The sequence below is a fragment of the Zeus faber genome, assembly GCF_960531495.2.
Source record: "Zeus faber genome assembly, chromosome: 7".
Classification (NCBI taxonomy): Eukaryota; Metazoa; Chordata; class Actinopteri; order Zeiformes; family Zeidae; genus Zeus; species Zeus faber.
Window position 1 is genome coordinate 16,647,821 of NC_137203.1, and position 17,233 is coordinate 16,665,053.

At 45.5% G+C, this 17,233-nt stretch overlaps 3 protein-coding genes across 4 annotated transcripts; 1 reads left to right on the top strand and 2 right to left on the bottom strand.

The window, feature by feature from the left end:
• The first annotated feature begins 1,678 nt into the window (after window positions 1-1,678).
• Window positions 1,679-5,698, top strand: eif4ebp1 (eukaryotic translation initiation factor 4E binding protein 1). The gene is made up of 3 exons (XM_080003682.1): window positions 1,679-2,089; window positions 3,220-3,414; window positions 5,318-5,698. Exons 1-3 carry the CDS (start codon window positions 1,954-1,956, stop codon window positions 5,347-5,349), a joined length of 363 nt encoding a protein of 120 aa, XP_079859808.1. The 5' UTR covers window positions 1,679-1,953; the 3' UTR covers window positions 5,350-5,698.
• A 3,498-nt stretch (window positions 5,699-9,196) lies between these two features.
• spaw (southpaw) lies at window positions 9,197-11,091 on the bottom strand (the record flags this gene model as incomplete). Its single annotated transcript, XM_080004226.1, has 3 exons — window positions 9,197-9,349; window positions 9,468-10,303; window positions 10,815-11,091. 3 exons carry the CDS (start codon window positions 11,089-11,091, stop codon window positions 9,197-9,199), a joined length of 1,266 nt encoding a protein of 421 aa, XP_079860352.1.
• A 546-nt stretch (window positions 11,092-11,637) lies between these two features.
• On the bottom strand, window positions 11,638-16,028 carry LOC307232249 (deoxycytidine kinase 2-like). Of its 2 annotated transcripts, XM_080003176.1 has the most exons (8): window positions 15,943-16,020; window positions 15,512-15,583; window positions 13,925-14,034; window positions 13,620-13,816; window positions 13,294-13,441; window positions 12,812-12,927; window positions 12,302-12,401; window positions 11,638-12,129 (listed from the first exon to the last, which is right to left on the bottom strand). In XM_080003176.1, exons 1-8 carry the CDS (start codon window positions 15,980-15,982, stop codon window positions 12,103-12,105), a joined length of 810 nt encoding a protein of 269 aa, XP_079859302.1. In that variant the 5' UTR covers window positions 15,983-16,020; the 3' UTR covers window positions 11,638-12,102. The 2 variants fall into 2 exon arrangements, with proteins under 2 accessions (XP_079859302.1, XP_079859301.1); XM_080003175.1 differs by having other exon boundaries at window positions 15,512-16,028.
• Between the last annotated feature and the right edge of the window lie 1,205 nt (window positions 16,029-17,233).

The following is a 17,233-nucleotide window of genomic DNA, read 5'->3' on the forward strand; positions in this document are numbered from 1 at the left end:
GTTTAAGGGACTATCCCTAAATGGCGACGTACCGTTTTCTCTCAAGAGCTCCGTAGTGGCCATTCAATATGTGCTTGTAAAGTTGTAAAGTTTGGTTTCAGAACCTGGGACCACTTGTGAACTTAGCACTGGCATGAGGGGCAGAAAGGTGGAGGATTGACGCTGTGACAAGAGAACTTGAGAGAAAAAGCAGATCTATAACAAGGCGCGGTTGGTTGGTACAATGGGGCGATTTGGTGGCTTCAAACGGCTAGACATTCAAGATGACAAGCATTTTTCCTTAACACATCCCCTCTTGATATATTGCTAATCCTTGACAAATAGCCAGTTATAAGGCTCTGAAATGGGGACATTTTGAATGGAGTCCCGTTAAGTGCAAGGAGCATATTTGAGGGGTTACTACAGACCAATCAAATGTAACAATGGAAACCCCTGCACTTGTGGACTACTGAGATGATGACATGCACCAAGTCCATGCAAAAATATTAACTGTTGCAAAAACTAGAGAACACGTGTATATTCCTATAGAATGGATTGAAGACATTATTAACGCAATAGCATATTACTCAATACTAAGGAATGCAACTGCGCAACTGCGCACAGAACATGTTTTTAAAATTAAAGGCTATATATATATATATATATATATATATATATATATATATATATATATATATGAACAAATATATATATTTACTTAGAATGCTATGCACCCTTACTTATCAAACGGGATTCTAGTTATGTTATGGATGTACTTTTAGCATCATTCAGCTGTAGCTACCAAGACACTGTTGAGTTCTGGGTAATGCCTGCAACCTGGGGATAAATAGGGGCCTTGTGGGTATTTTAACTTGTTTTATTTGCTTTTTTTTATTGGTATGGAGAGTCAAACATGAATTAAAATTATGTGTAAAAGCCTTTTAATCAAACAAAATCGGAGGATCTATTGACAATTTACCCTGTACACCAGCTCAACATTTGCAAAATTAATAAAGAAATGAAATGTTTGTCTGTTTAGTGTGTATGACTGTGTGAGGTGCCTCTTTGCTGCGTTCAACAGATGTTTTCCACAGCGACAACAGCCCCCACAGTGGAGCCAGGGTGGCCTTGGAGGGCCACTGATCGCTGTGTCGGAGTCTTTCAAATATGTCATATTTTCTGGGTAAACAGATCCAAATAAACTATTTTTAGGGCCAGGACAACTATCCGCATTTAAAATGGTGATCGGGGAGGAAGTGACAGTGAAAAGTAGTTATCCTGCGTCGGAAATATCAGATTTCTGTTTATTTTATGCGCAACCTTTTAGCACCGGTGTGTCGTTACAGAACAGTGCTTAGAAAACGACCCAAAAATTGTATAACAATCGTTTTTAATCCATCCATGTTTTAGTCAAGAGTGAGCTCCTCCGCGGCCAGGGTCGCACGCCTGATGCTTCTTTTTTGGAAAGCACAGCCCGTTCGAATCGGTGTCGTTCCTGGGTGAGCAGCGCTCTATCCAGAAAGTCGCCAAATTTGCAATTCCAGTCGCACGCCGTTCCATAATTACAGCAGCAATTCTGCGGCGCTTCCGTGGTGGGTTGCGTGGGCGCCGTGCGCCGGCAGGGGGCGAAAGGATCCCAGTTAACCTGCCTCCAACTGTTTTTCTTGGTGGGTTTTTTTTTTAATCTGCCTGACTGATTTTGGTTGCCTCATGTGGAGTGATTGCTCGGGTCCTTTTAACAGAGCCGGACCACCTGTGGACCTGCGTGTTGTAATGTGACCAACCTACAGCTTTGCATGTGCTTTCCACTTTCGAAACAACGGTATTTATTTATCCCAAAGCAGCTGTTTTGGTGGGGGTTTTTTTTCCCCGAGGGGGTGCGGAGGCGGTGTGGCTCCGTGGATCGCAGAGCCCGCGGTTCTTTGTTCAACAGTACTTAGTTTGTCCGTAGTTTGACGTTCCCAGCGAACAGCGATGTCCGAGGAGCTCCAGAGGACCAGCACCAGGGCCATCCCCGCCACCAGGCGGGTGGCCGTGCACAGCGCCGAGCACATGCCCCACGACTACTCCACCACCCCGGGAGGAACGCTGTTCAGCACAACCCCTGGCGGTACGCACAACTAACCTGCACCCGTCCGACGTCCAGTGACGGTTAATCGGCGGAATCGACCGACGGCGTTAAAATGCTTCGCCTGCCGTTGAACTGAAGTGCATGTTTGAGTTAACGCTCCACGAGGCACGCCCGTGTTTGTTTTTTTTTTTTTGTTAGTTTGTTTTTTAAATGCACCCGGGACACGCTCTCCGTGCTAGGCCGACGTTAGCAGGAGAAGAGTGGGCGATGCGGGAAGCGACACGGCTAAAACGTTTCGCCGTCGTGCGCTGTGGCTTGCGCGTCGTGCCAAGTGGCGTGGGCTGCGGGTCACCACGCGCGTGGCCATTTATTCAGCCTCCCAATAAGCAGCTTCGCCATTGGTCAACTCGCCAGTCGTGGCGCAAGACTCCGGAACGATTCGTTCGTGGCGAAACGGCCACTCCGACGAGAGTGGGTGAGCGAGTTCAAATGTGTTACTGAGGACTAAATTGAAGTCCCAGGCCCCCCCCCAAAAAAACTAAACCCACCCATTATCACTTGGCGCAATTCATATTGAGTGTGGTTGAACGGCTTTTTACATTTCACCGACTCTAAACTAAACTAAACTCAAATGAAGGAGAAGTCGGACAATCGACTCTTTTCATTGAGTGACTCGTCAATAACCGAATCCGAAAGACGAGTCGAACCTTTCCGTCGCTACTTCGTCAACGAGCCTCGGGTTTGGCTCATGACAAGGTCTAGTGCAGTGGTTCTCAACAGGGGCTCCGGGGCCCCCCAGGGGGTCCTTTCCAGACGTCCCAGGGGGCCCCAGTAAAATCATTACTAATGTAATGTCATCATTTAACTGACAAAAAAAAAATCGATTTGACATGAGATGTTTGAGTAGTCGGACAAATATTTTAGTTTTAGCTCCCGATGTCATTTTTATTTATCTGTCACAAGACGACAAATATGAGCGACAATTTTACAATTAATTTACTTTTTCCAGTTTTTCAAACAAGTCTGAGTTTCTAGAATTGGGCTTTTTGTCCAAGCATCAGCCTCAGATGTTATAATTTCTTTTTTTTTCTTTTTACCCGTCCACATAAGCCTAGGTTCTGACTGCTGATATATGAATAAATTGCCATGTTTTGTCGTGTCTCCTAAAGGAACCAGGATCATCTACGACAGAAAGTTCCTGCTGGAGTGCCGCAGGTCCCCCGTGGCGAACACGCCCCCCCGGGGTTTGCCCGACATTCCAGGGGTGACCAGTCCCCCGTCCAGCGATAGCGTCAAAGAGAAGGCTCATAATGGAGAACCACTAAACAACAACATCATCAGCCCGACGCACAACAAGAGCACTGGTAAACGCACAATCTGATTTGACACATGTCCCAAAATAATAATGAAGTTCCTCCTTATGACACAGTACACCCGTTCGGAAACAGCGATTCAAATCCAATCATTACCTTTTGATCACAAGTTGACATCTCTTCATATTAATATGAATATTTGCATATTGTTTAATAATATATACATATAATGTTATACACTCACTTTATTATGAACACCTGTACACCTACTTGTTCTCGCAATTATCTAATCAGCCAATCGTGTGGCTGCAGTTCATAAATCCTGCAGATACGGGCTGGTTTGAGTATTTCTGTAACTGCTGATCTCCTGGGATTTTCACGCACAACAGAGTTTACTCAGAATGGTACGAAAAACAAAAAAAACATCCAGTGAGCGGCAGTTCTGCGGACGAAAAAGGCGGGTTGATGAGAGAGGTCAACGGGGAACGGACAGACTGGTTGTAGCTGACAGACAGACCACGGTTGCTCAGATATCCACTCTGTACAATTGTGGGGAGCGGAAAAACATCTCATAATGCACAACACGTCGAACCTTGTGGCGGTTGGAATACAACAGCAGAACCACGTCTGGTTCCACTTCTGTCAGCCAAGAACAGAAAGCCCAGGCAGCAGTGGACACAGGCTCACCAAAACTGGACGGTTGAAGACTGGAAAAACGTAGCCAGGTCTGATGAATCACGATTTCTGCTAAGGCACCGAGATGGTAGGGTCACAATTTGGCGCCAACCGCATGAGTCCATTGACCCAACCAGCCTTGTGTCAACAGTCCAGGTGGTGGTGATGTAATGGTGTGGGGAATTTTTTCTTGGCACACTTTGGGCCGGTAAATAACAATCAATCATTGTTTGAATGCCACAGCCTATTTGAGTATTGTTGCTGACCCTGTGCATCCCTTCATGGCCACCGTCTTCTAAAGGCTGCTTCCAGCATGATCATGCACCATGTCACAAAACAGAAGTCGTCTCAAACTGGTTTCATGAACAGGACAATGAGTTCAATGTTTTTCAGTGGCCTTCCCCGTCACCGGATCTGGATCCAATAGAGCACCTTTGGGATGTGATCGAAAGGGAGACTCGCAGCATGAATGTGCAACTGACAAATCCACTATCTCTTTATTGTCATTGTAAAAGTAGGATACAACAAAATTAGTCCCACCAAGAAGCAGAGGGCAGGTGAAGTGCCGTACCCGGGCACCAACTCCAGCTCTTTTGCCAGTGTCTCCCACAGAAGTACTAACCCTCACATACATGTCTTTTTGTGGTGGGAGGAAACTGGAGCGCCTGGAGAAAAACCTGCGCAAACACGGAGAGAATATGTCAACTCCATACAGTTAGGACCTGGGAGGCTGGGGTTTGAACCCAGGACCTTCTTGCTGTGAGGCAACAGTGCAAACCGTGCCAATCGTGCTGCGAGCCACCATGCTTCGATCATGTCAACGTGGACCGGAATCTCAAAGGAATGTTTCCAACATCTTGTGGAATCCATGCCAAGAAGAATTGAGGCTGTTTTTGAGCAAAGGGAGGCCCTACCCAGTAGTAGTATTGTGTTCCTAATAAAGTGCTCAGTGTGTGTATGCTTTATTAAAAACAAAACATACCTAATGTTTATATTATAACAAAGGATTATATAATATTTATATTATGATGTAAATATTAGGTAATTCGGTGAAATATTAAGTAAATATTATATTTATAATTTACCCAATATATTGTAAATATTTGATTTGTGTTATAATATTAATTTTAGGTGTATATAATTTTTTATTAATACATTGTAAAATCTATATGTCTATATTTCTTTCTTTTTTTTTTTTACATTGGACACATCCAAACAATGTCATGTGCATCACAGATTATTTCCTCTACGATAAAATATTTCCATTATGTTCTTCCAGGAGACGAGGCCCAGTTTGAAATGGACATCTAGTTGGTGATTGGACGGGCGCCGGGGAGACGTGAGTCCACTCGCCTCGAGCAGATCTTTCCCGATGGTGCAGAAGGACGGATCCTCCATCCCTATCGATAATAACTCGATGGATGCTCCTCTCCATCATCTCCAGTGTCCTGTGGCTTTGAAGATGTCGATCCAACCTGCCTTGTTGTTAAGAACAAATCTGCATTATTATTTAAATGCCAAAAGGCTCAAAACTGTTACCCCAGTGAGTGATCTTGCGTGCCTTACAGGTGCAATTGAACAACGGTACCAGAAGCGCGTTAGCTGGCCGTGCAGAATTAAATGGAAGTGACGCTTCATTAAAAAAAAAAAAAAAAAAAAAGATTTCACTTCGTCACTTATTTTCCAGCAGACTTTGACACTCACTTCATTTCCTGTCTCCTTGAAAACGTCATATTGGTATATAATTTGTCGATTATACTACTTAAATGGCTTGTTCATTGCGGAGAGTGTATAACATGCATTTTGTTAATGAGATGTTTTCACATGGTTTGTAGGGTAACAAAGCATTAAACAAAGAGAACCTATTTCCGTTGTTTGTTTACAGTACATAATAGTGCCCTACAATTGAGTTTTATCCTGCAAAGGTGTTCATTTATTTTGTCATGAATCTGGTTAGTGTCATTATGTGAGCCTCCAGTGTTCCAGATACATTCACTTGAAATTCCTATAAAATGCTTACTGAAATAATATTTGACCCCCTAACAAAGTCTTTAACCTGTGAACTAAAGTAAACAAAAACAAAAAAAATACAGTGAAAATTGCAGTTCTCATTTGGAAATCAAGCCTCTAATATACAAGTGTCATGAACTTGATGAGCTGCGTTACAATCTCACACTTTGCTCCCCTGAGCCACATCAGTCGAATTCCTAAAGATCTCTGCCGCTGATAAGCCAAGCCAGCAGCCCGAGCGGGCGGAGGGAGGTCAATACGCACGTTACTTCCACGAAAGCCTGATATGTCAGCGTAAGAGGCTCTACTTCAAAGCTGCTGATAAACCGGGCAGCGTTGTCTGGATACGTTCAAGGCAATGCCCAAAGTCTATCAATCCCAAAAACGGTCCTTTGTTTTACTCTGGATTTGGGGAAATTAGCCCTTGTGTTGTGAGATGAAAATTGCAAGGCTGTGCCAATTCATCGGTTCCAGCCAGAATAGCAGTTCTGTGTTCATAAGAAAAAAACTCATGTTTCACACTGAAAGTGAGCACTATAAGTAGTCAAGAAAGGTTAAGTCGTTATTCTTGAGGAGTCACTCCGTAAAATGTAGTTCATATTTCCTGACTCTCCCTTCATTTGGTTCGGTTGATGCGATGCGCGGTGAGCTGGGGAGGACTTTCTGCAGAAAAAAAAGCACTTCATAGAGAGGTCAAGTGGATCACTCATTTCTGGAAGAACAGGAACTTCTGCTTCAGTACGGAAGACATTGCACCACGTGATGTAACCCTGCTGCTGATAATGTGTTTTACATTTTAACAAAATGCATTTTGCATTATATGAAATCAAGCTTGGAGGATATGCCTGTTGACCCCAACATGCATGTAAATCATGGACAGTCATTAGCACTGATCCTCCACAGAAAGTTAAATGCAGTTCCCTGACCACCAGGGCTTTAAGAGGGCATCAGGGACAGAAGGGGCTGTCAAGTGAAATTGAGGGTGTGAGATTTGGCACGTTTATAGTTGTGACAGCAAGCTTCCGCAACTATTAGTTGTTTTTACTGGGATAACCGGAGAGGTTTGATGAGGTTCAATACAAAACAATCACCAGTCACCACAGGTTTATGACCGCTTCCGTTTTAAATGACAATGTACCCATTATTTTAAAAAAAACGTTTTTCAAAGGGCCCTCATTGAGTTATGGAGGGACAACAATTACAGATACAAGAATATAACAATGCATTATGGGTTTGAGTATGTGTGTGTGTGTGTGTGTGTGTGTGTGTGTAGGGAGGTGTGTATTGCATGCGTTAACATCCACCCTGCCCCGCCCTGTCGCCTCCACAGTAGCTTCAGCATCCAGACGTTTACCCTAACCCTTTATGGCATTCTTGAGAGTTTGGGCTTTAAATCGCCCCTCGTCACCTCTGCTTCCTGACACCCCCCCCCCCCCCCCACACACACACACACCCCCAACCCCCTTAAAACAAACAAGAGCTACTGCTTTTCTCTGCACCATCCATCCACCCATCCCTATCTGCTCGAGCATGTCCTGTTGTGTATGGCCCGTTCCGACTGTCTGCAAGTCCACAATAAACAAAATGAGTGATCCGGTTCAGCCTCTATGGGAGAGCACTAACGGCTCTAATGAAATGTGTACGGCACCATATAAACTAAGATGTTAAATTAAGGTGGGGGTGGCTAATTTACAAATACTTTTAATCTATAGATAGTCACCACTAGCAGAAAGGTACATTTGTATTCAATACCGGGTAAAATGGAGATCATTTTTGATAACTCCAATGGAGATTAGATATCTGTAATGTACTGTATCTTTTTTTTTACGAATACATATACAGTATATCTGAAGGGTGGTACAGTTCTGTCCCAGAGAGCAACTGGTTTGCTGCAGAAATACAAAAAAACATGACACAAAAACGTATTAAATACCATATGTCCATACCATAATCTGATGGCTGAAAGGACGAGTAAGTGTTTGTATCTGTGTTCATTTGGGACTGTTGGATAGTTTCGTAATTGGATCTTGCTTGTCTGGTCGACAATACTGAGTTATAATATAATAGTTTCTGCGTGTGATGTTTTAGTTATAAATCTAGAAAGAAGAGAAATCACTGAAAAACGTCAGCAGACTCAGCGTGAAAAGCTCTCAGCTTCCTAAAAACAAAGCAGTCGCTGTCATCCTTCCTTACCGTCTGTCTTCGTGTCAGATGATCAGTTTTCTAGCACTGCCTGTGCCCAGGTACCAAGCTGCCCACACAGCCCCCAGCCACACCTACACCAGTGTTTATTAACGTCAAGGGGTTCGGTATAAAATCTATAGTTGTGTCCTCAGTCTTTGATGGTGTAGCTGTAGAAAAGCATCATCAACCCATTTGACTCGTTTGACTTTTAATTACTTTTAATGTAGCCTGTGCAGCCACCATTGTGGAAAGCATTGTTTCTACCATTCCTGGGGGTCTAGAGTATCTGCAACCCATGGCTTGCTGTTGGGATGGATCCAAATAGTTTTTGCAGCAGAAATTATCATGTGCTCTCAGAAGGTGGTGTAGCTGGTGCTACAGCTGATCAATATTGGAAGTGGGGTTGGTCAACACATACCGGTCCGTGTACTCATAACAAACTTTTGAAAATAACTCTTAACTGTAAGCACTGGAAGCTTTTGTACGGAATCATTTGTCCAAATCCTTACTGTTTATCGTCTGTGCTAGGTAGGGTTAATCAAGTTCAACTAAAAACCTCCAACATAATTGAATGGATTTGAACGTCCAACAAACCAAGAAGACTGGATATCTAATCTGAATAAAATGCTTTAATAGATTTCTCACAGATGTACAAATATTTACATTTACATATAGCATAAATACAAGAGACATAACATCAGCTTGAAAAACGGCATTTCTGCGTTGAGGATCATGAAAACATGATGTCTACACCCAGGATGGATGATTCTTACTGTATTGAGTCATAATGGTCGATTTTTTTGACCAGGAAATCGAATTTTCCTTCTTTTAGCACCTTTGTCATAATGAGTCAGAAAAAATCTCCTCGCGCCTGACACCAGGTCGATTTAAGTACCAATTTACGATTCTTCCTCTTGAACAGCCGCCCAAAGTCACGTCTTCCAATAGGCCAAGTCGCTGAATCTCAGTGACAGCCGCACTCCTCGACAATCATGTCTTCGTGGTGTCGAAGAACCACATCGTCGTCCTCGTAGTACAGCATGGAGAGCGGGCTGAGGCGGGTGGGCACGCAGGACGGGCAGGACACTCTCTGTGGGTGGTGAAGTCGCAAGAGGCTCTAAAAAAAGAAAAAAAAGGAAAAGCACGCGGCATATGTCATCGTCTTTCAATCAGGCTCCCGACCGCGCCGTGACGGTATCCAAGCGGACTTTGAAACAGCCGACACCGAATCTTACCTGCATGTAAGCGTGGTTTGTGGGGCCGAAGGACTCGTCCAACGGGGTGGGGCACTCCCCTTCACACCGATACGCGTTGTAGCGCTTGGGATGCACGATCCACTCATCCCAGCCGATCTGCTCAAAATCCACCCACATGTCCACTTTACGACAGAGGGGCCCCTGTGCGGCCTCCGGCGGGGGCCCCGTGGGCACGGCCCCGCCGGGGAGCTGTATCCGCTCCATTCGGTTCCTCTTGTGACGTCGGCCCTCGCGGCCCCCACCGCTCGCCCTCTCCACGCCGACGTACTTGGAGTGCTCCACCGCGCGGATGAGGCTGGGCGTGCCGTGGCCGTGCCGGCCATGCAGGTCCTGCTTGGAGAAGATCACCATCATCACCCGCTCGGCGGTGGCGTAGCCCTTCCCTCTTTGCCTCCCTCCCTTTCGCGTGGAATCGGACGTTGCCTCCGCCTTGACGTCGTCCAGAGCGACGGCGCCGCTCCCGTGCTCTGCCTCCGGCGCGTCTCCCTCCCCCATGGGCTCTCCGCCCGTCGCTCGGTCTCCCTGATAGAGCCAGTACTGGAGAAGGGCGGACACGTCGAAAACTTTCCAGGTGGAATCGGTGCGGTTGGGAGACGCTCCAAAGCTCCCCAGGAGCAGGCGCTCTTCCCGGCAGTGCACGCTCTTCTTTGCGTCACAGTTCTGCTTCGGGGAATGGTAGATGTCCACGGTGACGCGCTCAGAGGCAGAGAACGCCGGCAGCCTGACCCGGAGCTCCGCCGACTGGACGAGGTCACCGGCGGCGACGGACGACATGTCGAAGGTAATCGTCCATTTTTCTCCTTCTTGGTGACAATCTGTAAAAAAAAACAGAAAGACAATTTTACACTGGCCACTTCGCCGGGTCCCCTGGACAAATGTCAACACACTCTGGTGGGAGGGTGAACAGGACAGGATGTGTATTGAACCCCCCAATGCAAAGATGTCTGAGGGGCTAATACACACACCCTCTCACATAAAACAGAGAAAGCCTTTAAAGTCGAATAAGCACTTTAACACTTCCAGGCAGTAAAAAAGGGAGGGTCAGATAACACAGATAAGGCATCGACTCAGGACTTGGCAAAGGACGGAGGAGGTTAAGGAGAAACTAACACTCATTTGAACCGGAACAAACCATTATGTTGAATCTAAACCGTCGCACACAGATCAATGAAGCAGGACAGTGTAGTTGCAACCTAAACATGAGTTCATCCCAAGCGGCAATACATAAGCGCAGACAAATTCTGAAAAATGATTAAAAAAAAAACCACACACATAGTACTTACACACATTTACAAATCTTCAAATAACTTTTCAAATTGCACCCACCTTTTGCCATTAGACTTAAAACCGAGTCCGAGTCGTGCAGCGAGGGCTTGACATCGCTCGCACTGAAGGCGTCGATTGCTCTGGACAAGGAGGAATCTGCAGCTTTGAAGGAGCGGTACAGCTGCATCATGTAGAGCGGGTATTTGTTATGGGAAGAAATGTTCAGGTACCCCGAAGTGGTCCCAATGCCGTGGCGATGTCCGTGCTCCTGCGCCGAGCAGACGTCCCGGAAGGAGCCGATGACGAGCGCGGCGAACACCGTTAGTGCGACTTCCATCCTGCCAGAGTGTGCTGGAGGCGGCGGGGAATATGTTTTAAGACTGCAGAAGGAGACAGAGATGACAGTGGCTTCCTCCGGCTGGTTTGGGTCTGAAGTGATGCTTGTGAGGCAGCAGAGCTCCAGACAGGCCCCTTTATAGTGGACAGCTGCCCTTTGATGACCCCTGGCCAGTCCAGGCATCTGAACAGCCCCTCTGATCCTCAGACCAGAGCGGAGGGGGGAAGAGGCGACGTTTAGCCAAGGTCATTGTCCCGTCACATTATGGCTTTTTATATTCATTCAGGGTCCGGACCCCTTTGAAATGTAGAAATCCACTAACAATTTCCACTTTGCATTCTCACATTAAGCTTCTTGTGAATGAAGTGCTCAACATGTTACGTGTTGTGAATGTACAAAACGTGTATCTAAAAGGCGACTCATTCCTTTTAATTCATTGGTGTCAGAAACTAGAGCGCTCGCACCGGACCTGGCTCCTAGAAGCTCGCTTAACCTATTTGTTTTAACCTTATAACCATTGTAAATAATTTCAGATCTTGGCATGGATATGCAAATTTATGATTTTATTTCCGTAAAACACATATACACAAAGAAGAGATGTCAATAAAATAACAACAAAAAAAGTTAAATACAACTTTAAGTGCACAAAGGCCTGACTGAAATGGCTCTTGAAACTAATAATGAATTATTAACAAGCATTTACCCAATTTACATGTATAACAAACAATGTTTTGACTTACTGTAAAAACATTCAAGTAGTTAAAAAAAAAAACCATAACCTTTGTAACATCACAAGGGAATGCATTAGGTGTCTGATCCCATGCAGGAGTGTAGGAAATGGTTCGTCCATATGAATTGAATTAAACAGCAATTTTATTTTTATAAACCTCCTCCTCCTGTTGAGTCAATTGGACTTGACTAAATAGTTTCCCTTATAATAATAATAATAATAATAATAATAAGGTCTGGAATGGTCACAGCCGGTTTTGTCATCCTTTGCTTCAAGACTTTTCATAATCCATCAAAGAAGTTTTTCACCTGTGAATAAAAAAAACAAGGCGATCAGGATTTCAATAGATCAGAAAGAAACATCCCAGCAGAACACCGGTCCATGCGCCATGAGGAGCTTTCGTTGAGCGAACGAGCTTTGAAGCGCCACCATGTGGTCAGCTTTGCTATGTGATCCTAAAATCCAAACCCATCGCCTTACCTTTGTTATGAACTCATTTCTCACGCATGGATCGCTCTCAAACTCTACATTGGCATCCAGCTGCAACACAGGTGTGTGTTTCAACTTCTCAAAATGTAATCTGAAACACAGAACCAACTGCATTAACCCTTTGGACACAGAATATGTTCAAAGGGGGAAATATAAAGCAAGCACGATTATTTAAAACACTAAATATGATGCAATGGCCACATGACCATTTTAATTGAAATTCCATAATAAAATGGTTTGCCAAAACGATTTCGAAAATATACCTATATCTAATATATTATTGGAAACATAATATATCTTTTAAAATTATATTTTGAGAACTGAAGTAATCACATTTAAATACAATTGCGCAATGCTTCCAAGACTATCAAGTTTTCCAGAGCTTATCTTGACAAAGTATTAAAAGGTTTCCTTTTCACATGATTTGCTACATAATCCCGGCAATGATGTAAAACCCCATCACCAAAAACAACAAACAATTCACATCTGATTGGGGCTCACTCAGTGTTTTTCTCAACGAGCCACTTCTCATGCAGAATGTGCAGTTTTTCCAGGTAGTCGAGCTCCACTCCCGTCTCCTCCGCTCTCCCCCGGCGCCCCAGACGCTCAATACATTTCTGAGAGTAAACAAACAATGTACCCGACTCGAACAATTGATAAAAGCTTGAGATCATAAATTTTTAAGACATTCGTGGGGGGGGGGGGGGGGGGAGTTCTGTTTTTTGTTTACAATATTGTAATTGAGTGTAACAGGGTTAGGTTTAGGATAACTTTATTTGCACAAGTGCATTGGAAATCGTACACAGTTCAGTCAGTGCGGCACAGATGAGACCTAGATATACAGACGAGACACTCTGTACACAGACTATAAACATACAATGCATTCCAGGCAGCAACTAGACACACCGTGCGGTGGGTGGATGTGGACTGTACACACATGTACAAAAGTGTGTAGTGATGTGCATTCTGTGCTGCGTGTGTACCTGGGGAGAAGCTCTGAGGTAAACGATGCCCTCCAACTCCACCTGGTGTCCAAACTGCTCCACCAGGAAGGAGTGCCAGTCCTGGTAGATGGCCCACTCCGTCGGGTTGATATTGCCCAGCTCAAACATGTTCAGGGCAAAGATGTATCTGGTGATGAACAGTGTCAAGTGTAAGTGTACAGAAACAGAAGCATTTGTGCAGGCGGTTTCATCAAGTCGTACCACAGGTTTTTTTGTTTGTTTGTTTGTTTGTTTTTTACTACCGCCGCTGGCACCCAGCACCCAAATATAAATCAAAATTTCCTGTCCTGTCATGAAGGTCTTACCTGTCACTATAGACGGAACGCTCAAACACCTGCACCGGTGTTCCCTCCGAGATACACAGGTGATTTGATGGAGGCTGCAACTGTGTTTTCAAGCGGCTCATGCAGGAGTATGTCTGGAATGTGTACGACCAGCGCTGAGGGTCCTGGTACATCATGTCGAGCAGGTTGCTGACTCTCCTCTGTGGGGACGCTGAATCCTGAAGACACCGAAAGAGGGCGGGGTTGCGGGGTTGCTGGTTAGCTCACTGTTCCTTCTCATTGCTCGGAGAAGCATGGGTTTAAACGGTAGCTGTGCATATGCAAACCTTGGAGTTGGTGCTCTCGATGCTCTGCCACTTGCTGACTGGTTCAGTCACCACCTGCCAGTCTGAACTGGCCGACTGCAGGAGCCTGGCGAAGGTGGACTTCCCCACAGCTAGCACAAAGTAGATTTTTTTTTAAATGACTACTCCATATGTTCTTTGTTCTCCTTGTTCTTCTTAAAAAATATATATATATATATTCATTGGTCAACATAATACCCAGGGCCGGTTCTGAGCATGGGGCGTATAGGTGTGCCAAATCCTCAATGGGGGCGTGAAGGATTTTTTTTTTTTTTGGAATACAAACTTTAAAATGTTGGGCCCTCCTTATATATATATATATATTGTTTTAAGGCAATACCAGCCGTTTTCCCGGTGTGCTGCTTGACATTGGAGCCAATACAACACAAAAAATGGTGGTGTTTGGGGCCTTAGACAGGACTCTGTGAAGGCGACCCATACGATAGTTCCGTTGGTAGGCGAAGCCCAGTTCCATTCCCTGCCAAGTGGCTCACAACCACCCAGTGGTTGAGGTGTCCATATGGAAAACACAACCACGGCCGTGACCATTATATAGAACTTTATCTTGCTGTTTCTTCACACTACAACCAGCAACAAGTGAGCATCTCCGCATCCATCTCCCTCACTTCTCGGTCTGCACCCTCCTTGCAGAGAACCCAGAGCCCGCCCTCTCATCACCTCGGCCAATTACCCCCAAGAAGATGGATTGATGCAAATAACGCAACAGAACTGACCAATTAACTGGAACCCCTGGAATCCCCTCCCCCAGTCTTACTCGCAACGTTACAATACTAAAACACAGACAAAAACATATTTATTGGTATGTCTCATCAAAAGTGAGGTACTATATATTTTTAATGGATAACAAACAAGGTTAAACAAATGTTGTTGCTGTTCTGCTTTACTTGAGGAAAGCTAATTCGTTTCTAAAATGTATTTTGTTGGTTCGTTATTTTGTGATTTACTTGCAAAAAAAGGAACCAGAATGCAGGAATAAAAGTCTCTGAAACTAAACTTCTTCCTGGGGGAGGACTCCCAGGCAAATGTTTTGTCAGTGGGGTCGAGCTGGATTGAGGTGGGGTGGCAGCATGGGAGGGCAGGTTGGGTGGAGTTTGGGCAGTGAGCATGGGAGGGGTGGACGCACCTGTAAGGAATGCGGAGCCTAAGAGGGGACACCTTCTACAAATACTGCCTTAGGCTCCAAAAAGTAGTTCAACTGTGATTGCAGAAGTTCACGCTCTCTGAGCCAATGTGCGTAGGGTTGACACCTTCAATGTGGGGAAAAATAAGTGACACCGTGGCAGGGAGACAAAGCTAGTGGGGGTCTGGGGGTCACTTATGCACCAGTTTGTGCTTTATAAGCATCAAATCCAAAGCCCAGTTGCAGCAATCATATTAAGGATTAAAACATCAGATTAGACATTGGCAAAACATATGCAAAATACTGTAATAGAAACAGAATTTTATTTTCATTTAATACAGAAACTAAATAAAAACGCTGCTAATGATATGCAGGGTTATTCCGTTTTAATGGGTTTTATTTTGCCATGTGGTCTGGTCCGTTCTTACCGATGTTGCCTTCGATAGAAACTCTTCTCGCCCTGGACACTCCACTCTCATCCGCCGCCCCTGACGCAGCTCCTGGGGAAGCGGAGTAAGGACGCATGGGTGGACGCCTGGCCAGGCTGCTCAGCGTGTTGTCAGCCCGGCTCATCGCCGGGCTGACAACGCGCCGGAGGCGCAGAAACGCGGAGAACAGACACGGTGACCTCATGGCCAGGGGCGGCGTGGCCGGTGACGTCGACGCACGACAGGCGACTAGCGGGCGACAGCCAACGAGCGCGGTTAGCTAGCAACCGTCACCTTCCCGCGCCGCACCGCCCAGCAAACACAGCGCACGGCGTCTGCGGCGTGAGCGCGGCGGACAAGCGGTGCGGATCAAACTGCTGCGCGGCGCCGACGGGTCCGAGTCGGAACGGAATCAATGTTTTCCTTCTCACTCGTGGTGGTGGCGGCGGCAGCGGCGTCACGGATCGACATGACAACCGTGCGTCGCCGTCGCCGTCGCTGCTGCTGCTGCTTCTTCGGTGCTTCCTGGCGGCGGGTGACGCAGCCGACAGGCGCGTTACCGCCGCCAACCGGGACTTTCGTCAGCCGCTCCACGTTGGGGCCAAAGACCCCCCCCCGCCTGACGTCACTTCCGGGTATTCAAGATTAAAAGCTCAGTCCGCGGAGGACTCGGCGGTCGGTGGCGTGTGAAAGGAGCGCGGAGTTCACGGTGCTAAAGGTGATTCCCCGAGTAGAAGCCAAAACTTTAATGAGGACACGGCGCTGATTAGTTGTGCTTATGCTCCACTTGACTTGACTTGACTTGACTTGACTTGACTTGACTCGACCGTGTATTATCGGTGAGCATAGTTAGACCCTGCACAGGCGAGACCTGGATCTGGCTTCAAACGGTAGTTTTGGGGGAGATTTGGGTTTAGTTCGGGTGTGTGGGAGGTCTGGGATGAGGTGGGATTATTGGATGATAGACTGGCGCACTGACTGCACCCATTCGAACTCGTTTCCCCTTCATGAATACCCTGTGAAGGACTAATAGTTGCGCATGAACGAGGCTGAAGTTGGCTCCTTGTTCAAATTTTTCAGTCCACCGCAAATGGCCGCAATCACGTCATCTGGCCTGTAGGTGGCTCTATTTCGTGACTAATCTGTCCTGTACTGTAGAGGCCTTTATTGAGAGAGTTCCAAAATGACTCATCTGTTGTGAAATTTCTGCAGTCGGAAAAATAAAAACAAACAATGACTGTCCAAGATGCATTTTTAAATGTAGCTTATACTTTTATTTTTTTGAAGAGCCATTATATGAAGCAACCAGAAACGCAGCATGACAAGACGGACTGTACTGTATTTAAATGAGAAAGACAGATAGTAATTGCACTTTATGCATAATTTTCATGGCTTTACTGTAGGATTTTCTATTATGACTTTTATTATGAATATGACATTTTTTATTATTAAGCTCTGTGCATGGCATGTCAGACTGTACGGTGTGAGTGTCATTGCAATGTTTCCATTATTACGATGGCTCTCCGCCCTTATTTTCAAAACATCTCAAGAATCTGAAACTTGTGCATGACAAACAATATAACTAAGACGTTTTGAAAACAAGGGGGTTGGGGGGCATAGCAATTATGGAAAAATTGCAATGAGACAATGCAATTGTGTACATTCTGCATACCATGTTCAGAGGCTTACAAAAAAGGAATTGCTACGGTAAAAACTCTTGTA

Bases quoted from the DNA above. Each gene is read 5' to 3' on its own strand.
- eif4ebp1 (XM_080003682.1), top strand. From the start codon at position 1,954: ATGTCCGAGGAGCTCCAGAGGACCAGCACCAGGGCCATCCCCGCCACC. The intron at 2,090-3,219 runs GTACGCACAACT...TGTCTCCTAAAG, and splicing joins GTTCAGCACAACCCCTGGCG to GAACCAGGATCATCTACGAC. The intron at 3,415-5,317 runs GTAAACGCACAA...ATGTTCTTCCAG, and splicing joins GACGCACAACAAGAGCACTG to GAGACGAGGCCCAGTTTGAA.
- LOC307232249 (XM_080003175.1), bottom strand. From the start codon at position 15,716: ATGAGGTCACCGTGTCTGTTCTCCGCGTTTCTGCGCCTCCGGCGCGTT. The intron at 13,442-13,619 runs GTAAGACCTTCA...GTTCATCACCAG, and splicing joins CGTTCCGTCTATAGTGACAG to ATACATCTTTGCCCTGAACA. The intron at 12,402-12,811 runs GTGAGCCCCAAT...TCTGTGTTTCAG, and splicing joins CTCGTTGAGAAAAACACTGA to ATTACATTTTGAGAAGTTGA.